The sequence below is a fragment of the Hyla sarda genome (assembly GCF_029499605.1).
Source record: "Hyla sarda isolate aHylSar1 chromosome 1 unlocalized genomic scaffold, aHylSar1.hap1 SUPER_1_unloc_21, whole genome shotgun sequence".
NCBI lineage: Eukaryota > Metazoa > Chordata > Amphibia > Anura > Hylidae > Hyla > Hyla sarda.
The window spans coordinates 25,862-49,224 of NW_026607583.1; the positions used below are offsets into that span (position 1 = coordinate 25,862).

At 45.4% G+C, this 23,363-nt stretch overlaps 2 protein-coding genes across 2 annotated transcripts in view; one reads left to right on the top strand and one right to left on the bottom strand.

The window, feature by feature from the left end:
- Positions 1–1,441: 1,441 nt before the first annotated feature.
- On the bottom strand, positions 1,442–14,974 carry LOC130298106 (oocyte zinc finger protein XlCOF8.4-like). The gene is made up of 7 exons (XM_056550996.1): positions 14,515–14,974; positions 12,819–12,966; positions 11,567–11,725; positions 10,699–10,825; positions 10,551–10,615; positions 10,012–10,384; positions 1,442–2,381 (listed from the first exon to the last, which is right to left on the bottom strand). Exons 2-7 carry the CDS (start codon positions 12,894–12,896, stop codon positions 1,528–1,530), a joined length of 1,656 nt encoding a protein of 551 aa, XP_056406971.1. The 5' UTR covers positions 12,897–12,966; positions 14,515–14,974; the 3' UTR covers positions 1,442–1,527.
- A 2,747-nt stretch (positions 14,975–17,721) lies between these two features.
- The window catches only part of LOC130298114 (uncharacterized), a 99,115-nt gene continuing 93,473 nt past the window's right edge, over positions 17,722–23,363 (top strand). The window contains 1 exon segment of the mRNA XM_056551009.1: positions 17,722–17,829. Within this exon segment, the coding sequence (XP_056406984.1) occupies positions 17,770–17,829 (60 nt within the window). The 5' untranslated portion in view covers positions 17,722–17,769.

Genomic DNA, 23,363 nt, shown 5'->3' on the forward strand with positions numbered 1-23,363 from the left:
AGAAAAAAGGAGAGGAGTCCCATACCCCGACAATATAACTTATATGAACTCTCCTGTATACGAATACAGGGGGAGAAGCCACATGAGCGCTAGAGATAAATCTGCTCTGTTCTTCAGAGAGTTGGATATTCAGCTCCTCTTCTTGTATAAGACGCATTTTGGTTACTATTAGGAGCAGAAGAAATCAGATAAGAATAAAGCTTAGATATTATTATTATTTAGGGAAAAATACAATCTCTCTAACCAATTTCAGGGACGTATGTTAGTATAACGCTTAAAACATTGGAGAGTAAAGATAAATTTACTTATAAAACCCCAGAAAGCCTGAGATTCCTCTATGGCCAAAGTCTTAGTAGAAAAATATAAATCTCGTAACGTAAAAGAATGTAAACGTTCCCACAAAGGGGAAGAGGGAAAATGTGTTTAGTAATAATCATAGGGAGTAAAGAAAGTGGGGTTAGGGGAGAAGGGAAATCAGAATCAGTCGTAGAGCAGTCTCGTAATACCGACAAAGTTATATATAAAAGAGGAAAGAACTAGAGAGGCCAAGGAGGAGTGCGGGGGCCACAAAATGGGCCTTATAGAAGGAGGGACTGAGGAGAATTCCATATCCACATGAGGAGGAATATAAAGGGGAGGATGAGAAAAAGAAGAGCGAACGAGCTCTAATAATCCAGACGAAGGAAAAGCTTTATAATAAGTGTGTAAATCCGGAAACACAAAACCGCCGTCTAATGTCTTCAGGGTGAGCGTCTATACGGGACACGTGGTCTCTTCTGAATCATAACAAAATTACTAAATAACCATCGGATAGAAGAAAAATAACAATTCCGTACTATGATAGGGACGGACTGTAAAAATATAAAATATTATTGGTAAATATAAGATTTAAGAACCTTTTTCCTTCCAATCCACGACATATATGGGAATTTACGAGCGTGTAACTGGGTCTTCAATCCGTGTAATAATGGCGCAAAGTGTGAAGTAAAGAGATCTTGTACCAGATGTGATCAGATCTCTAGGTATTTTATACCCCGGGGAGGACAAAGAAAAGGAAAAGAATTACACCGATGTTTACTGAACCCGGGGGACGCTGACATATTGACGACTTCTCATATAAAAAAATGGATTTTATGATCTGAGACCGAAAATAGACGTCAAGACGGGAAACGCTGGTCTAGGGTTTGTGATAAATAAAAGTATCTGCAGCGTCTTATGTTCAGAAGAGACGATCTTCAAGGGAGACGCGCGGATCCTGTCTGATGCCTTGAATTAAAGTCTCTATAATCATAATGAGAAGGGGGCGGGGACAACACTGACGCGTTACATTCCCTATATACAACCTCAGGGACAATATTACATTTATAATAAGTCCAGTGTGCGGAGATGAATATAAGAATAATAAATAATATAAGAAAGAAAACTTTTATTAACAATTGGTAACAAGTTTGGAGATGCAGTATATGATATATGTATAAATGTCAGATATCCTATGTACATGGATAATATATAGATGTGTTATCTGCATCATTTATTGCTCTGAATTGGCTTCTCTCCTGTGTGAGTTCTTTTATGATTAACAAGACTTGATTGCTGAGTAAAATATTTCCCACATTCTGCACATGGAAATGGCTTCTCCCCTGTGTGAGTTCGTTTATGTTCACCAAGAATTGATTTCTTAGCAAAACATTTTCCACACTCTGCACATGAGAATGGCTTCTCCCCTGTGTGAGTTCTTTGATGATAAACAGGATTTGCTTTCTCAGTATAACATTTACCACATTCTGTACATGAAAATGGCTTCTCTCCTGTGTGAGTTATTTGATGTTTATAAAGAGTTGATTTGTGAGTAAAACATTTCCCACATTCTGAACATGAAAATGGCTTCTCTCCTGTGTGAGTTATTTGATGTCTAACAAGACTTGATTTAAAAGTAAAACATTTCCCACATTCTGAACATGAAAACGGCTTCTCTCCTGTGTGAGTTCTTTGATGTTGAACAAGACCTGAATTAGAAGTAAAACATTTTGCACATTCTGAGCATGAAAATGGCTTATCTCCTGTGTGAGTTCTTTGATGTACAACAAGATCAAATTTAGAAGTATAACATTTCCAACATTCTGAACATGAATATGGTTTATATACTGTATGAGCTTGCTGATGTCCAACAACCCTTCTATGACTTTTATTTTGCTGAACCTCCTGTGATGACTGAGAAGACAGGACCTGTATATAAGGATGAGATGACAGATCTTGGCTGTGAAGGGCTGAGGGTGTATCTGGGATAATGGAATGTTCTTCATATGTATCTTGTGTGATATCATCATCTGCTTTATAATCTGAAGATAGAAGATTCTCCTCTGATCTCCTGGTACAAGAATCTGCAGAGAATAACACAGATTTTATTATTAGTATTAACCCCTTAACAACCCTTAAGGACAACCCTTATTAACCCCTTAACAATCCTTAAGCTTTTGTGTTTCCATTTTTTCCTCCTCTCCTCATAGCCATAACTCTTTTATTTTTCCCATCTACACTGGGTTTGAGAGCAGTTTTTTAGTGGGAACGATCTTCCACTGTATTAACACCCTTCATTTACTGTGCATTAAAATATAAGTCCATTCAATCACAGCGATATCTAATTTGCATAGTTTTTGTTACACTTTACTACTTTTTAAAAACAATTACAAAAAAACCAAAAAAACGTATTTTGAAAAATGTACATTTTTAAAAACATCTTTAGATTTTTTTTTCTATACACTTTTTGGTCCCTCTGTAGGACTTGTATGAGCAGTCATTGGATTGCTCATACAGATCAGTACAGTATTTACTGCATTGATCCATTAGAGCCGACCATAGACAGGCTGTATCAATAGCAGAGTCCCGGCAGTGACAGAGTCCTAGCAATCATGTTATGTGCAGTAAAATTGACTTGTTCTCCTCATAGATCAGGTTGGTACGATCGGTATGTATAACATAGCGTTATCTTTTACTCCATTTTTTTAATTTAAACTTAATTTACTAAAAAGTGAGTAAAGAGACGTACAGTGTAAGTACAGACCATGGAAGTCTATGACAAAATCCCATTCAGCACAGCATGATGTATACAGAGTGAGGACAGCTGCATAACACAGTCAGTGACTACAGACACAATACAACCTAAACCGGGAACTACAGCCTGCGCAGAACTGGTTGTTCAATCCCACTCCCGCCCGCTCCCAATTATTTTTTTGACCAATTTACCCATGCCTGTAGGGTGTTTGCTCCACTCCCGCTAAAATGTTTGTCCAATCCTGCCCGCTAACATAGGAATGTACAGACACTAGGGTGCAATGCTCTGCACATACTCCCCATGTAAACTTTCCATTTCTATGCAGAGCACTTTTCAGTAAAAATGACACCTTAGCCGGTGGCAGGGGGAGGAGACTATTGGGAGGGGCACTCTGAGTGTGAGACCCGCAGCCATAGTGCCTGACTGCCCGCCCGCAGCAGCCTCCTGACCGTCTGCGTATTTGGAGTTGGGTCCCGCGTGATCTCAATCCCAGTGCATCCCTCTACCGGGAACTTTAAAGGTGTGCTCCGCCCACAGGATACAAAGGATAGGGGATAAGATGTCTGATTGTGGGGGTCCTACCACTGGGGACCGCCACGATCTCCCTGCAGCACCCGACATTCCCTAAAGTTTTTTTCAGAATGCTTGGTTTGGGCGGCCGGAGATGTGACATCATGCCACGCCCCCTCCCATAGACATGAATGGAGGGGGCGTGACATAACATCACATCCCGGCCGCCCAAACTCGGCACTGTTAACATACTGTTTAGAATACCGGGTGTTGCACGGAGATCACAGCTGCAGGACCCCCGTGATCAGACATCTTATCTCCTATCCTTTGGGTAGGGGATAAGGTGTCTGTGGGCGGAGTAACATGTGGTGGCGCAGTATGGGAGTTATTACCAAGTACCCTTGCTGTCCTGTCGGGCAACCTTCCCTCAGTGTCCCCTGGGCCCCCCCTTGCACCTGCCCCCCTCCCCCCCCCCCCCAATGAACATATGTTTACCATGTATTATACTGTGTAATGTGTGAAGAAAGCATTGTCACTTTAGGAAAGGTTAAAAGGGGTTATCCAGGAAAAAACTTATATATATATATATATATATATATATCAACTGGCTCCAGAAAGTTAAACAGATTTATAAATTACTTCTATTAATAAATCTTTTTTTTTTATTATTTTTTTAGTAGTTTTATATTATGTATACAAACACAGAGAAACAAACATAAAAATGCTATTATAATACAAGTCTTCCTTAGTTAAAGGAAGCAACCAGTATACCTCACTATAAATATAATATGTAAAGAAGAAGAAAAGAGGAAAAAAAAAAATCTATTAAAAAATCTTAATCCTTTCAGTACTAATGAGCTTCTGAAGTTAAGGTTGTTCTTTTCTGTCTAAGAGCTCTCTAATGACACTTGTCTCGGGAACCGCCCAGTTTAGAAGCAAATCCCCATAGCAAACCTCTTCTTAACTGGGCGTTTCCCGAGACACGTGTCATCAGAGAGCACTTAGACAGAAAAGAACAACCTTAACTTCAGAAGCTCATAAGTACTGAAAGGATTAAGATTTTTTAATAGAAGTAATTTACAAATCTGTTTAACTTTCTGGAGCCAGTTGATATATATATATAAAAAAAAGTTTTTTTCCTTGAATACCCCTTTAACATGTGAGTTATCATTTGATTGTTACCCAGGAGGTATCAGTGACCATGTGACCAATGGGACCTCCCCTATAAAAGCCCTGGGAGGAGCTAGCTCCCTCTCTCTCTCTTCCTGCTAAGCTGAGGTCCAGTGAAGTGGAGCCTAGGAGGGTGTTCAGAGTCATAGGAGCCTCAAGTCCAGTCTGCAGCCACAAGATACAAACCTACAAGTAACCACAGTCACAGTATTGTCAGTCACCAGTCAAGTCTGTCACAGTCATCATTTGTCTAGTCAAAGTGGCCTGCACTAAAATGTCCACAGCTACTACAAGTCCCAGCAAGCCCTTAAGGTCTCTGAAATCCCTGGTCACCTCCTCTGGCCCTGGCTGAACTGTATAGACTTTTCCACCTGTCTAACCTCAGTAAAGCTACTGTTGTCCGTATCTTGGCGTCAGATTCCTTATTTCCCCCCGTGCCTCGCCCAGGATCCAGCGACATACCTTCGGGTGGTATTGAGGATAAACCATACAAGGGGTTAATGCCATCTGCCCCTAGGATAGTTCCATCTGCCCTATATCACACCCCCATACCACAAACACTTTAAACTTGAGCAGGTAAAGCCTCCTGAGCCACCACGGATAGGGAAGGACCCAAAACTGAGCTGGAAAGAATTCCCACCCTTGGGCAGAGGGACCCCCCACACTACCCACCAGAAAAGGAAGAAAGGAGAAAGACAGAAGAGGAAAGGGTTAAAGAGAGGAGCCAACTACTATATATACTGATCCTATAGAGATGATAACAGTATATAGATAGAGCTGGAGGGGAGGTGTATAACTATGATATATACTGATCCCTTAGAGATAGCAGCAGCAGTATACAGATATAACTAGAGGGCAGGTGTATAACTACAATATATCTTGATCCCATAGAGAAAGCAGCAGTATACAGATAGAGCTGGGAGAGGAGGTTTCTGGGAGCTTCCAGGATAATCTGATATGTGATGATGTCATCCTGTAGTTCATAGGGAGTCAGCTGACCTAGGACTGACCACTTACCCTGACACATTAAACTCTGATTTTCTGTGGGTCAGACTTATCATCACATGACCCAGTTACAGTAATTAAAGGGGTTCTCCGGTGCTTAGACTTCTTATACCCTATCCAAACGATAGGGGATAAGATGCCTGATCGCGGGGGTCCCGTCGCTGGGGACCCCTGTGATCTTGCACGCCACAACCCAGTTAAAATCAGTCCCCGGAGCGTGTTCGCTCCGGGTCTGATTACTGGAGACCACAGGGCCGACGGCATGTGACGTAACGCCTCCGCCCGTGTGACATCACGCTCCGCCCCTCAATGCAAGCCTATGGGAGGGGGCGTGATAGAGAACACGCTCCGGGGACTGATTTTAACTGGGGTGCGGCGTGCAAGATCACGGGGGTCCCCAGCGACGGCGATCAGGCACCCTTTGGATAGGGTATAAGATGTCTAAGCACCGGAGAACCCCTTTAACTAACAAAAAAGTTAAAGGAGTAAGCTCAGGGCATATTTAAGAATATATATATATTTTAAAAAGAATAAAACATTTTTTTAAACTAGTCATAAAAAAATATGTAAATTGGGAATCGTTTAAATCGTACTGACCTAAGAATCAAATTAGCAAAAGTGCATTTTCTTTTCAGTTTCACCTCACAAATAATCATTTTTTCCAGTTTTATAGAATATTTTATGGAAATGAAGGAATGAAGGATTTCATTATCACGTACAGTGGATCCGGCAAAATACATGTCTGTGTCTATTAACGGGGGAGGAAAAAATTAAAGATGCAAAAATTATAACTGGCTACATCATTAACCTGTTAAGTACCAAGGGAGTACCTGTATGCCCTGAGTCCGCTCCCTTTCTATAATGCGGGGCCACTGCCGGGACCAGTAACTAATAGCGCACGGCACTGATCGCGGTGCCACGCACTATTAACCCTTTAGACGAGGCGTTCAAAGTTGATTGCCACATCTGAAGTGAAACTAAACTACCACCGGCTAGCTCAGTGAGCTGTTCGGGACCGCCGTAGTGAAATCGCGGCATCCCGAACAGCTGTAGGACACGAGGAGGGTCCCCCTACCTGCCTCCTGGTGTCCGATCGCTGAATGAATGCTCAGTGCCTGAGATCCGGGCATGAGCAGTCAAGCAGCAGAATCATTGATCAATGTTATCCTATGGGATAACAAAGATCAATGTAAAAGATCAGTGTGTGCAGTCTTATAGTCTCCTATGGGATAACAATGATCAATGTAAAAGATCAGTGTGTGCAGTCTTATAGTCTCCTATGGGATAACAATGATCAGTATAACAGATCAGTGTGTGCAGTGTTATAGTCTCCTATGGGATAACAATGATCAGTATAAGAGATCAGTGTGTGCAGTGTTATAGTCTCCTATGGGAGCTATAACATTGCAAAAAAAAGTGGGAAAAAAAAGTAAATAAAGGTCATTTAACCCCTTCCATAATAAAAATTTGAATCGCCCCTTTTCCCATAAAAAAAAGTGTAAATAAAAACAAACATATGTGATATCGCCATGTGCGGAAACATCCAAATTATAAAAATATATCATTAATTAAACCGCACGGTCAATGGCGTAAGCGCAAGAAAATTCTAAAGTCAAAAATAGCGTATTTTTGTTCACTTTTTATATCATGAAGAAATTTATAAAAAGCGAACAAAAAGTCCAATCAATACAAATGGTACCGCTAAAAACTTCAGATCACGACGCAAAAGATAAGCCATCATACCGCCTGTACGCGGAAAAATAAAAATGTAATAGGGGTCAGAAGATGACAATTTTAAACGTATAAATTTTCCTGCATGTAGTTATGATTTTTTCCAGAAGTACAACAAAATCAAACTGGGTGGTCTTTGAACTGTTGCCGTTAAATAGCCAGGACCCAGCAGGGAAGGGGCTGACTGAAAGGTAGCCAGGGGAATAAGTAGCTGCTCATTAATATCAGCTGAGGTTTTGCTGTTTGAGAAACCAGCAGTGGAGCAAAGGCAAGAGCCCTCACAGTACCCACCTGTAAACAAACCCTCCACATACGGGAGCAACATATTTGTGAAGGGATTAAGCATGAAAGGCAGGAGCACGTACATCTATAGCTGGAACCCAGGACCATTCCTCTGGTCCATAGCCTTTCCAGTGGATTAGATACTGGAGGCCGCCCCTGGACATATGGGAGTCAAGGATACTGCAGACCTCATAATCCCACCCCGTCAAGGAGGTAGTGAGGTGTAGAGAACAACAACTTTAACCCTTTAAAGGACTAAAAAAAAATTCATTTTTGCTATTTAAATTTTCTTCCTTATTGTTATTGATTTAAAATTAGTAATGTCATTACAAAGTACAATTGTTGATGCAAAAAACAAGCCCTTATATGGGTTTATAGGGGGGAAATTACGTGTTATGATTTTTAGAAGATAAAAATCATAACAAGTTTAATTTCCCCCCTATAGACCCATATAAGGGCTTGTTTTTTGCATCAACAATTGTAGTTTGTAATGACATTACTTATTTTAAAACATAATTGGCTGCAAAACAAAAAAAAATAATTATTTGTGGGGTGAAATACAAAAAACGCAATTTTGCTAATTTTTAGGGCTTCCGTTTCTACGCATTGCAATTTTCGGTAAAAATGACAACATATGGACAACATATCTTTATATCTTTATTCTGTAGGTCCATACAGTTACATGGATACACAATTTATGTAGGTTTTATTTATTTTACTACTTTAAAAAAATTATAACTACATGCACCATGTAAAATTGTCATCTTTTGACCCCTATAACTTTTATTTTTCCGTGTACGGGGCGGTTTTTGCGCCGTGGTCTGTAGTTTTTATCGGTACCATTTTTGTTTTGATGGGACTTTTTGATGGCTTTTTGTTAATATTTTTATGGTATATGAACTTTTTTTTAGCCCTCACAGGGAGCTACAACATGCAATCTTTTGATTGCATACACTGATCAATGCTATGCCATAGCATTAATCAGTGTTATCAGTGCTCTGCTGCTCCAACCTGCTAAGCAGGCATGAAGCAGTAGATCACCAATCGGACGACGAGGAGGTATGTGAGGACCCTCCCGCCGTCCAGTAAGCTGATCGGGACATCACAATTTTGTCGCAATAGTCCAGATCAGCTCAGCTGAGCTGCAGCGGAACTTTTGGTTTCGTTTTAGACGCTGTGATCAACTTTGATCGTGGCGTCTAAAGTGTTGATGCCGGGCATCGGCACGATTGGCCGTGCCCGGCATTAACCTTGGGTCCTGGCTGCTGATAGCAGTCGGGACCCATGGGGTTTGAAGCGTTCAATGCTCAGGAGAACGGTTTAGACCCCGGTAATGGGACTCAGGACGTACAGGTACGCCCTGAGTCCTTTAGTGGTTAAGAATAAAATGTGGAAGACCTTGGAAGTCCGCATGGAGGGCACGAGGTTAAGTCCATAGGAAACCGGGTTAACCTGTCAAAGTACGTGGTAGGGCCCAATATACAGGGGAGCCATTTTTTTGGGTAGAAGTGCAGGGAATCAAGTAGTGGGTGGACAACCATACCCTCTCCCGGATCTTCAAGGAGGGTGTCACTAATTGCCTTACAGTCAGTCTGGAGCTTCTGTTACATGGACCTCTAGAGCGATCCTTGGATTTTAGTATAAGTGCTGTCGAGGCAACTTCAATAAGATTCTGCTGCACTGTGCACACGATGGAATGTCCAGATTAGACTTGTCCAGATAGACTTGTGTATTCTTTCTGCAGATTCAGCTCGGAAATACATTACAGTTTATGAGACGCCGCATTTCTGAGCGGTCCTATCGGCTATCGGAGCATTCTAATCTGCGGAATGTCGCCCGTGTTTTCTGGGAGTTTTTTCTGCACTTTTTCAGCCATTTGAACCCGGCCTTAGTGTTCTTAGTGCCAAAGAGAAAGGAGACAACATAATAAAATGGGGAGAAGAAGAAGAGAGCCCACCTAGCCTGTCCTAGAGATAAACATTTGTTTATTTTTTTGTTTTTAACCTCTCTTGCTCTGGACAGTTCCTGACACGGACAGAGTTGTCAGCAGAGAGCACTGTGGTCAGACTGAAAAGAACTACACAACTTTCTCTGCAGCATACAGCAGCTGATAAGTACTGGAAGGCTAAAGATGATTTTGAATAACTTTTAGCACCAGTTGATTAAACATTTTTTTCCATCGGAGTCCATAAAAAAGTTATTACAACCGGTAACTGAGCAGAATCTGTTACTGCTCTCTGCATTAAGTGGTTACTACTCACCTAGGCGGTTACCTGTAGGAATGTCCTCCATATACTGCTCATCACCGCTCACATCTGTATCTTCTTTTATGTCTGTAGTATTAATATAGATCAGATCTATCCCTGTAGGAATGTCTTCCTTATACTGCTCATCACTGCTCACATTTGTCTCTTCTTCTTCCTTTATGTCTGTAGCATTAAAATAGATTAGATCTTTCTCTGTTTGAATGTTCGCCTTATACTGCTCATCACCACTCAAATCTGTCTTTTCTTCTTCCCTTATGTCTGTAGCATTAATATAGATGATCTCTTTCCCTGTAGGAATGTCCTCCTTATACTGCTCATCACCGCTCACATGTGTCTCTGGAGCATTAATATTGTTCGGATCTTCTGCCTAAATCATAACATGTGGAAGAAATATAGTAAAAGTCATCAGACAGTAGGAGAAGTCACGTGGGATGTTATAGATGAGCAGGAGATGAGGAGTCATGGAGGGTGAGGGGACTGACCACAAGAGCTTCACAGCCCTTCTACAGATCATAGGGAATATCTCCATCTACCTGATCATCCTGTGGAAGAAGAGGACGGGGACACCTCTCTGGTGCTGTTCTCTTACTGGATCTGACTGTAGGGAACACATACAGAGACTGAATTCATTCTTTACATACAAATAATGAGAGGACGTGTGTATATAGTCATGTCTATTACCTGGTGATGTGAGGGGCTGCTGATCCTCCATCATGACCTGATCCTTGTACTGATCCTTGTGTCCTTCTACATACTCCCACTCCTCCATGGAGAAATAGACCGCCACGTCCTGACACCTTATAGGAACCTGACACATAATGATACAGTCATCACCCCGACCCTCCAGTGGTGTTACTGTATAATGTCCCAGCATTCCCAGCAGTGTCACCTCTCTAATCATCACCAGACCCCTCCATTACTGTACAATGTCCCAGCAGTGTCACCTCTCCAGTCATCACCAGACCCCTCCATTACTGTATAATGTCCCAGCAGTGTCACCTCTCCAGTCATCACCAGACCCCTCCATTACTGTACAATGTCCCAGCAGTGTCACCTCTCCAGTCATCACCAGACCCCTCCATTACTGTATAATGTCCCAGCAGTGTCACCTCTCCAGTCATCACCAGACCCCTCCATTACTGTATAATGTCCCAGCAGTGTCACCTCTCCAGTCATCACCAGACCCCTCCATTACTGTATAATGTCCCAGCAGTGTCACCTCTCCAGTCATCGCCAGACCCCTCCATTACTGTATAATGTCCCAGCAGTGTCACCTCTCCAGTCATCGCCAGACCCCTCCATTACTGTATAATGTCCCAGCAGTGTCACCTCTCCAGTCATCACCAGACCCCTCCATTACTGTATAATGTCTCAGCAGTGTCACCTCTCCAGTCATCACCAGACCCCTCCATTACTGTATAATGTCCCAGCAGTGTCACCTCTCCAGTCATCACCAGACCCCTCCATTACTGTATAATGTCCCAGCAGTGTCACCTCTCCAGTCATCACCAGACCCCTCCATTACTGTATAATGTCCCAGCAGGGTCACCTCTCCAGTCAGCAGCTCCATCATCTTGTTGATGAGTTCTAGAATCTTCTGTTCATCCATTTCCTCATGTATCAGGGAGTGAGGTGGGGGCCCTGGGATTGGGCTCAGGGTTCTTCCCCGACAGCGCCCACTAGAGGACTTCTTCACTACTATGTAATTCTGTGTACGAAGAGACACATTAATATCACATTCCCATACATTCCCAGAATCCCTCACCTCTCCAGTCATATCCATCTGTTATTCCATAGATAAGAATGAGGTCATGTGACATCACTCCCAGAATCCCTCACCTCTCCAGTCATATCCATCTGTTATTCCATAGACAAGAATGAGGTCATGTGACATCACTCCCAGAATCCCTCACCTCTCCAGTCATATCCATTTGTTATTACATAGATAAGAATGAGGTCATGTGACATCACTCCAAGAATCCCTCACCTCTCCAGTCATATCCATCTGTTATTACATAGATAAGAATGAGGTCATGTGACATCACTCCCAGAATCCCTCACCTCTCCAGTCATATTCATCTGTTATTACATAGATAAGAATGAGGTCATGTGACATCACTACCAGAATCCCTCACCTCTCCAGTCATATCCATCTGTTATTACACACATAAGAATGAGGTCATGTGACATCACTCCCAGAATCCCCCACCTCTCCAGTCATATCCATCTGTTATTACATAGATAAGAATGAGGTAATGTGACATCACTCCCAGAATCCCTCACCTCTACGGTCATATCCATCTGTTATTGCATAGATAAGAATGAGGTCATGTGACATCACTCCCAGAATCCCTCACCTCTCCAGTCATATTCATCTGTTATTACATAGATAAGAATGAGGTCATGTGACATCACTACCAGAATCCCTCACCTCTCCAGTCATATCCATCTGTTATTACACACATAAGAATGAGGTCATGTGACATCACTCCCAGAATCCCCCACCTCTCCAGTCATATCCATCTGTTATTACATAGATAAGAATGAGGTCATGTGACATCACTCCCAGAATCCCTCACCTCTCCAGTCATATCCATCTGTAATTACACATATAAGAATGAGGTCATGTGACATCACTCCCAGAATCCCTAACCTCTCTGGTCATATCCATCTGTTATTACATAGATAAGAATGAGGTCATGTGACATCACTCCCAGAATCCCTCACCTCTCCAGTCATATCCATCTTTTATTACATAGATAAGAATGAGGTCATGTGACATCACTCCCAGAATCCCTCACCTCTCCAGTAAGCCGGAAGAGTATCTGTAGGGTGAGGTTTATGATCCTGTCGGCCATCTTGTTCCTGTCTCTCTCCATGGTTGATGGGTCATCCAGGAGAATTCTCTTATATAGAAGATATCAGCAGAGGATCCTGGATTGGAGAAACCTGAAGGGAAGAAGAGGAGACGATGAGAAACCGCACCAGATTCTATGGAGAAATAAAATCCATTTCCTGGAGATAATCTGGGGAAACATCTGAGGAGACATTATAGTCACAATCATGGAGGCTGTAAACCTAGTCAGGGATCCATCATAGTCTGGGGCGGAGTCATGGGGGATGGGTAGAATATGGAGACAGGAATCCAATGCTGTCTTGTTCTTACTGACGTGTCTATTGGGGGGGGGGGGGTTAGGTTTTTTGGCTTTTTAACTATATTTTTTCCTGGGAGCTTTCGCTTTCTATTTCCTGCATTCTACACAGGATCCGGCCCGTTGTCTTCTCCGAGCTCCAGGAACAGGACCTCACTTTCTCTGTTGGACGGTGATCACATGGGGGATGAGAAGGGATTAATGGACATTTTAGATTAAAATCAATATTGGTAATCGCTGTTGATGATTTCCTTTACTGATAAATCGCGCACTGATTAGTTGTTGCAGAAATCCTCAAAAGTAGAGCGCAGCATACCACGGTGACATCATCATTACGGATGACCATTCGGGCCGTACAGCTGGGCTTATGATCTAGAAGAAATGCCAAGTCAGGGTTAATGACAATCTCCTGGTTTCGGAAGGCGTCTCCACTTCCCCCTCAATATCCTCTATCTCACCAGGATACAGAGCACGATGATAATCCTGGAGTTACAGGAGACGGTCGGGCGATGACTTTCATCAGGACTTGATCATTGGATATAACGGTCATATTGGGTAAACGGCGCTGACATCTGTCCTGTATTATAACAGCGTTTACCACATTGTCCTCCTCAGTTACTGACGCGGTCACATGACACATTTCTGTGCTTTTTGTACTCGGATTCACATAAAGCTTTGGTGGGATCATAGGTGAATGGATCCGCGTCACACTGGGAATTATTGTCCCGGAATGTTACATAATTGTTCTGAAATGGGGCAGAAAGCCAATCTGGTCTCCAGGGTTGGTACGACACTATGTCGGGAGTTTGAATCCTGACGTGGATGTTGTCCCTCCAGGTACCCACGTTATGGACCCTTTTCATCGTTGTTTGTGGTAACAAAGGGGAAGGAACAGAGGGGCCCGAGCAGAGAAGGCTGAGGGAGAATCCTGAGGAGAGACCATATGTTACCACTGTGCCTCGTGTACAGGCTGTGCGGCTGTAAAGAAGGAGGTAGAAGCAGCCACAGGGACCACAGTGGCGGCCATCTTAGATTGCTGTATGGAAGAAATGGCTAATACCCAGAGAAGAAATTAACCGGATGACAGGATGGGCGGGGAGGTGACCTGCAGCCCTTCACTATACAAACACGCCTCCTTCCATAGACCTGGTCAGATCGCCCGCTTGCTGCAAACTGCTGGGCCCCCATACAGGAGATTGCAGGGGATCCCAGCAGTTGGACCCCCGCAATCTATATCTTATCCCCTATACTTTGGATAGGGGATGTTATTTTTCACTGCACTAGTCCTTTATGGGTTAATAGTATCCCCAATAATCCTGATCTGATGGTGACCGCACACACATACCTGTATCTGTAGAGGAGCTGTGTGCTTACAGGACCTGCGATGATGTCACCGTCATGTGATCAGTCACATGGAGGAGGAGTCACATGATCAGGGGCTGCTGCTCTGAGAGATCTCCACAAACAACACAACAGCAGTGACTGCCCCACCAGGACCTGCTCCGTATCTGCTACATGGAGGAGGTGTAGGACCTGTGATGATGTCACAATCATGTGACCAGTAACATTTTGAGGCAAAGATTAGCAGTAAATAAGTGACTATGGCTGAAGGACCTGTGGGGAGGATCATGTGACAGGAGTGGGCGGGGCTGAGCAGTGCAGGATAGAAGAGATTGTGATTGAAGGACCTGTGATAATGGTCATGTGACAGTAGAGTCCTGCATACACTGAGCAGATGAGCCTAGAGCAACAGCCCCTGATCATGTGACTCCTCCTCCATGTGACTGATCACATGACGGTGACATCATCGCAGGTCCTGTAAGTACACGGCTCCTCTACAGATACAGGTATGTGTGTTCTCTCCCTGTCAGGATTCCCTTACGTCCCCCCAGCAGCACAGATGGTATATTCCTCCCCCCCCCGCACACTGGTATGACCCATGCATTGTACTGACAATAAAACCTTACAAGGGTTAATCGCACCCCCTCCCCTATATAGAGGCCGATCCCCTCATCCTGGGATTTCTCCTTTGGGGATTATTTTTATGTATTTTTGTGTTTTTTACTTTAATATTATTTTATCTTTGCTCCTGGTGAGAGAAGGGTTAATATATTGTCTTGTTTCTGCTGCTGTTTGTGTTTTTCCGCCATATTTACTTATTTCCTATATCTCCGCCCAGTTGGCCCCCAGCTAGAAGCCCCGCCCTCCTGTCCTTGTGGCCCTATTCCTGTTATGTCTTTACCTCTAATATGTCAGGTTCTTCTTCTCCTTCTGGTTCTCTCCCCGCGGTGTCCACATGTCTCCCCGGCCGCCGCCATCTTGTAGAAGGAGGTTTATGGAGAACTGGGCCGATTCCTCTGTGGATCCAGGCTCTGCCGACACGCCCCCTCCCATAGACATGAATGGAGGGGGTGTGGCTGTGACATCACGAGAGGATGTGGCTGTGACATCACGAGGGGGTGTGGCTGTGACATCATGAGGGGCTGTGACATCATGAGGGGTTGTGGCTGTGACATCATGAGGGGCTGTGACATCATGAGGGGTTGTGGCTGTGACATCACGAGGGGTGTGGCTGTGACATCACGAGGGTGTGTGGCTGTGACATCACGAGGGTGTGTGGCTGTGACATCACGAGGGGATGTGGCTGTGATATCATGAGGAGGTGTGGCTGTAACATCACGAGGGGGTGTGGCTGTGACATCACAATGGGGTGTGGCTGTGACATCACGAGGGTGTGTGGCTGTGATGTGACACAATGAACCCCTATAAAGGTGACTCCGCCCCCAGACATCTTCTCTCTCTCTGGGGGAGGGGACAGACATTGATCTATAGATAAAATATAGTAAAATGATACATTAACCCTTCATCTCCCACATCCTATAAATCTTCCCATTTCCTCCGGCTCTGGTGTCCAAGGTGATAGATTAGTCGCCATCCATGAGTCTCATGATAGATTCTACCAGACGTGGCCCCCGTGGATGTGATTCCAGGATCCTGTGGAGTCGCCGTCCTGTTGTGTCCTCCAGCGTGTTCTCTGCTATATTGCTGGGTCATGTGATTGGTCGTCCATTCCCGCCTTATGCTCCTCCCCCCCCCCTTGTTTCCCTTCACCCTCTATCCTCCCTTTTCCTTCTCTTTTCTTTACGTTTACCTTCTTGTCTTTCTTTTCGTGTTCTCGGTGTTTGTTCTTCTGTATTTGATTCTTTGCCGCCAAAGATTCTGAAAGATTTTCTGGTAATTTCCGAGGACGTCATCATAGAGGAGAACTCATCCGAAATCATTGTGACTATAATGTCTCCTCAGATGTTTCCCCAGATTATCTCCAGGAAATGGATTTTATTTCTCCATAGAATCTGGTGCGGTTTATCATCGTCTCCTCTTCTTCCCTTCAGGTTTCTCCAATCCAGGATCCTCTGCTGATATCTTCTATATAAGAGAATTCTCCTGGATGACCCATCAACCATGTAGAGAGACAGGAACAAGATGGCCGACAGGATCATAAACCTCACCCTACAGATACTCTTCCGGCTTACTGGAGAGGTGAGGGATTCTGGGAGTGATGTCACATGACCTCATTCTTATCTATGTAATAACAGATGATATGACTGGAGAGGTGAGGGATTCTGGGAGTGATGTCACATGACCTCATTCTTATCTATGTAATAACAGATGGATATGACTGGAGAGGTGAGGGATTCTGGGAGTGATGTCACATGACCTCATTCTTATCTATGTAATAACAGATGGATATGACTGGAGAGGTGAGGGATTCTGGGAGTGATGTCACATGACCTCATTCTTATCTATGTAATAACAGATGGATATGACTGGAGAGGTGAGGGATTCTGGGAGTGATGTCACATGACCTCATTCTTATCTATGTAATAACAGATGGATATGACTGGAGAGGTGAGGGATTCTGGGAGTGATGTCACATGACCTCATTCTTATCTATATAATAACAGATGGATATGACTGGAGAGGTGAGGGATTCTGGGAGTGATGTCACATGACCTTATTCTTATCTATGTAATAACAGATGGATATGACTGGAGAGGTGAGGGATTCTGGGAGTGATGTTACATGACCTCATTCTTATCTATGTAATAACAGATGGATATGACTGGAGAGGTGAGGGATTCTGGGAGTGATGTCACATGACCTCATTCTTATCTATGTAATAACAGATGGATATGACTGGAGAGGTGAGGGATTCTGGGAGTGATGTTACATGACCTCATTCTTATCTATGTAATAACAGATGGATATGACTGGAGAGATGAGGGATTCTGGGAGTGATGTCACATGACCTCATTCTTATCTATGTAATAACAGATGATATGACTGGAGAGGTGAGGGATTCTGGGAGTGATGTCACATGACCTCATTCTTATCTATGTAATAACAGATGGATATGACTGGAGAGGTGAGGGATTCTGGGAATGTATGTAGTGATATTAATGTGTCTCTCCATACACAGGATTACACAGTAGTGAAGAAGTCCTCTAGTGGGCGCTGTCAGGCTCCTGTGTGTGAAGGATGGGGAAGAACCCTGAGCCCAATCCCGGGGCCCCCACCTCACTCCCTGATACATGAGGAAATGGATGAACAGAAGATCCTAGAACTCATCAACAAGATGATGGAGCTGCTGACTGGAGAGGTGACCCTGCTGGGACATTATACAGTAATGGAGGGGTCTGGTGATGACTGGAGAGGTGACACTGCTGGGACATTATACAGTAATGGGGGGGTCTGGTGATGACTGGAGAGGTGACACTGCTGGGACATTATACAGTAATGGAGGGGTCTGGTGATGACTGGAGAGGTGACACTGCTGGGACATTATACAGTAATGGAGGGGTCTGGTGATGACTGGAGAGGTGACACTGCTGGGACATTATACAGTAATGGAGGGGTCTGGTGATGACTATAGAGGTGACACTGCTGGGACATTATACAGTAATGGAGGGGTCTGGTGATGACTGGAGAGGTGACACTGCTGGGACATTATACAGTAATGGAGGGGTCTGGTGATGACTGGAGAGGTGACACTGCTGGGACATTATACAGTAATGGAGGGGTCTGGTGATGACTGGAGAGGTGACACTGCTGGGACATTATACAGGAATGGAGGGGTCTGGTGATGACTGGAGAGGTGACACTGCTGGGACATTATACAGTAATGGAGGGGTCTGGTGATGACTGGAGAGGTGACACTGCGGGGACATTATACAGTAATGGAGGGGTCTGGTGATAACTGGAGAGGTGACACTGCTGGGACATTATACAGTAATGGAGGGGTCTGGTGATGACTGGAGAGGTGACCCTGCTGGGACATTATACAGTAATGGAGGGGTCTGGTGATGACTGGAGAGGTGACACTGCTGGGACATTATACAGTAATGGAGGGGTCTGGTGATGACTGGAGAGGTGACACTGCTGGGACATTATACAGTAATGGAGGGGTCTGGTGATGACTGGAGAGGTGACACTGCTGGGACATTATACAGTAATGGAGGGTCTGGTGATGACTGGAGAGGTGACACTGCTGGGACATTATACAGTAATGGAGGGGTCTGGTGATGACTGGAGAGGTGACACTGCTGGGACATTATACAGTAATGGAGGGGTCTGGTGATGACTGGAGAGGTGACACTGCTGGGATATTATACAGTAATGGAGGGGTCTGGTGATGACTGGAGAGGTGACACTGCTGGGACATTATACAGTAATGGAGGGGTCTGGTGATGACTGGAGAGGTGACACTGCTGGGAATGCTGGGACATTATACAGTAATGAAGGGGTCTGGTGATGACTGGAGAGGTGACACTGCTGGGACATTATACAGTAATGGAGGGGTCTGGTGATGACTGGAGAGGTGACACTGCTGGGACATTATACAGGAATGGAGGGGTCTGGTGATGACTGGAGAGGTGACACTGCTGGGACATTATACAGTAATGGAGGGGTCTGGTGATGACTGGAGAGGTGACACTGCGGGGACATTATACAGTAATGGAGGGGTCTGGTGATAACTGGAGAGGTGACACTGCTGGGACATTATAGAGTAATGGAGGGGTCTGGTGATGACTGGAGAGGTGACACTGCTGGGACATTATACAGTAATGGAGGGGTCTGGTGATGACTGGAGAGGTGACCCTGCTGGGACATTATACAGTAATGGAGGGGTCTGGTGATGACTGGAGAGGTGACACTGCTGGGACATTATACAGTAATGGAGGGGTCTGGTGATGACTGGAGAGGTGACACTGCTGGGACATTATACAGTAATGGAGGGGTCTGGTGATGACTGGAGAGGTGACACTGCTGGGACATTATACAGTAATGGAGGGTCTGGTGATGACTGGAGAGGTGACACTGCTGGGACATTATACAGTAATGGAGGGGTCTGGTGATGACTGGAGAGGTGACCCTGCTGGGACATTATACAGTAATGGAGGGGTCTGGTGATGACTGGAGAGGTGACCCTGCTGGGACATTATACAGTAATGGAGGGGTCTGGTGATGACTGGAGAGGTGACACTGCTGGGACATTATACAGTAATGGAGGGGTCTGGTGATGACTGGAGAGGTGACACTGCTGGGACATTATACAGTAATGGAGGGGTCTGGTGATGACTGGAGAGGTGACCCTGCTGGGACATTATACAGTAATGGAGAGGTCTGGTGATGACTGGAGAGGTGACCCTGCTGGGACATTATATAGTAATGGAGGGGTCTGGTGATGACTGGAGAGGTGACACTGCTGGGACATTATACAGTAATGGAGGGGTCTGGTGATGACTGGAGAGGTGACACTGCTGGGACATTATACAGTAATGGAGGGGTCTGGTGATGACTGGAGAGGTGACACTGCTGGGACATTATACAGTAATGGAGGGGTCTGGTGATGACTGGAGAGGTGACACTGCTGGGACATTATACAGGAATGGAGGGGTCTGGTGATGACTGGAGAGGTGACACTGCTGGGACATTATACAGTAATGGAGGGGTCTGGTGATGACTGGAGAGGTGACACTGCGGGGACATTATACAGTAATGGAGGGGTCTGGTGATAACTGGAGAGGTGACACTGCTGGGACATTATAGAGTAATGGAGGGGTCTGGTGATGACTGGAGAGGTGACACTGCTGGGACATTATACAGTAATGGAGGGGTCTGGTGATGACTGGAGAGGTGACACTGCTGGGACATTATACAGTAATGGAGGAGTCTGGTGATGACTGGAGAGGTGACACTGCTGGGACATTATACAGTAATGGAGGGGTCTGGTGATGACTGGAGAGGTGACACTGCTGGGACATTATACAGTAATGGAGGGGTCTGGTGATGACTGGAGAGGTGACACTGCTGGGACATTATACAGTAATGGAGGGTCTGGTGATGACTGGAGAGGTGACACTGCTGGGACATTATACAGTAATGGAGGGGTCTGGTGATGACTGGAGAGGTGACACTGCTGGGACATTATACAGTAATGGAGGGGTCTGGTGATGACTGGAGAGGTGACCCTGCTGGGACATTATACAGTAATGGAGGGGTCTGGTGATGACTGGAGAGGTGACACTGCTGGGACATTATACAGTAATGGAGGGGTCTGGTGATGACTGGAGAGGTGACACTGCTGGGACATTATACAGTAATGGAGGGGTCTGGTGATGACTGGAGAGGTGACACTGCTGGGACATTATACAGTAATGGAGGGGTCTGGTGATGACTGGAGAGGTGACACTGCTGGGACATTATACAGTAATGGAGGGGTCTGGTGATGACTGGAGAGGTGACACTGCTGGGACATTATACAGTAATGGAGGGGTCTGGTGATGACTGGAGAGGTGACACTGCTGGGACATTATACAGTAATGGAGGGGTCTGGTGATGACTGGAGAGGTGACACTGCTGGGAATGCTGGGACATTATACAGTAATGAAGGGGTCTGGTGATGACTGGAGAGGTGACACTGCTGGGACATTATACAGTAATGGAGGGGTCTGGTGATGACTGGAGAGGTGACACTGCTGGGACATTATACAGGAATGGAGGGGTCTGGTGATGACTGGAGAGGTGACACTGCTGGGACATTATACAGTAATGGAGGGGTCTGGTGATGACTGGAGAGGTGACACTGCGGGGACATTATACAGTAATGGAGGGGTCTGGTGATAACTGGAGAGGTGACACTGCTGGGACATTATAGAGTAATGGAGGGGTCTGGTGATGACTGGAGAGGTGACACTGCTGGGACATTATACAGTAATGGAGGGGTCTGGTGATGACTGGAGAGGTGACCCTGCTGGGACATTATACAGTAATGGAGGGGTCTGGTGATGACTGGAGAGGTGACACTGCTGGGACATTATACAGTAATGGAGGGGTCTGGTGATGACTGGAGAGGTGACACTGCTGGGACATTATACAGTAATGGAGGGTCTGGTGATGACTGGAGAGGTGACACTGCTGGGACATTATACAGTAATGGAGGGGTCTGGTGATGACTGGAGAGGTGACCCTGCTGGGACATTATACAGTAATGGAGGGGTCTGGTGATGACTGGAGAGGTGACCCTGCTGGGACATTATACAGTAATGGAGGGGTCTGGTGATGACTGGAGAGGTGACACTGCTGGGACATTATACAGTAATGGAGGGGTCTGGTGATGACTGGAGAGGTGACACTGCTGGGACATTATACAGTAATGGAGGGGTCTGGTGATGACTGGAGAGGTGACCCTGCTGGGACATTATACAGTAATGGAGAGGTCTGGTGATGACTGGAGAGGTGACCCTGCTGGGACATTATATAGTAATGGAGGGGTCTGGTGATGACTGGAGAGGTGACACTGCTGGGACATTATACAGTAATGGAGGGGTCTGGTGATGACTGGAGAGGTGACACTGCTGGGACATTATACAGTAATGGAGGGGTCTGGTGATGACTGGAGAGGTGACACTGCTGGGACATTATACAGGAATGGAGGGGTCTGGTGATGACTGGAGAGGTGACACTGCTGGGACATTATACAGTAATGGAGGGGTCTGGTGATGACTGGAGAGGTGACACTGCGGGGACATTATACAGTAATGGAGGGGTCTGGTGATAACTGGAGAGGTGACACTGCTGGGACATTATAGAGTAATGGAGGGGTCTGGTGATGACTGGAGAGGTGACACTGCTGGGACATTATACAGTAATGGAGGGGTCTGGTGATGACTGGAGAGGTGACCCTGCTGGGACATTATACAGTAATGGAGGGGTCTGGTGATGACTGGAGAGGTGACACTGCTGGGACATTATACAGTAATGGAGGGGTCTGGTGATGACTGGAGAGGTGACACTGCTGGGACATTATACAGTAATGGAGGGTCTGGTGATGACTGGAGAGGTGACACTGCTGGGACATTATACAGTAATGGAGGGGTCTGGTGATGACTGGAGAGGTGACCCTGCTGGGACATTATACAGTAATGGAGGGGTCTGGTGATGACTGGAGAGGTGACCCTGCTGGGACATTATACAGTAATGGAGGGGTCTGGTGATGACTGGAGAGGTGACACTGCTGGGACATTATACAGTAATGGAGGGGTCTGGTGATGACTGGAGAGGTGACACTGCTGGGACATTATACAGTAATGGAGGGGTCTGGTGATGACTGGAGAGGTGACCCTGCTGGGACATTATACAGTAATGGAGAGGTCTGGTGATGACTGGAGAGGTGACCCTGCTGGGACATTATATAGTAATGGAGGGGTCTGGTGATGACTGGAGAGGTGACACTGCTGGGACATTATACAGTAATGGAGGGGTCTGGTGATGACTGGAGAGGTGACACTGCTGGGACATTATACAGTAATGGAGGGGTCTGGTGATGACTGGAGAGGTGACACTGCTGGGACATTATACAGTAATGGAGGGGTCTGGTGATGACTGGAGAGGTGACACTGCTGGGAATGCTGGGACATTATACAGTAATGGAGGGGTCTGGTGATGACTGGTGAGGTGGCACTGCTGGGACATTATACAGTAATGGAGGGGTCTGGTGATGACTGGAGAGGTGACACTGCTGGGACATTATACAGTAATGGAGGGGTCTGGTGATGACTGGAGAGGTGACACTGCTGGGACATTATACAGTAATGGAGGGGTCTGGTGATGACTGGAGAGGTGACACTGCTG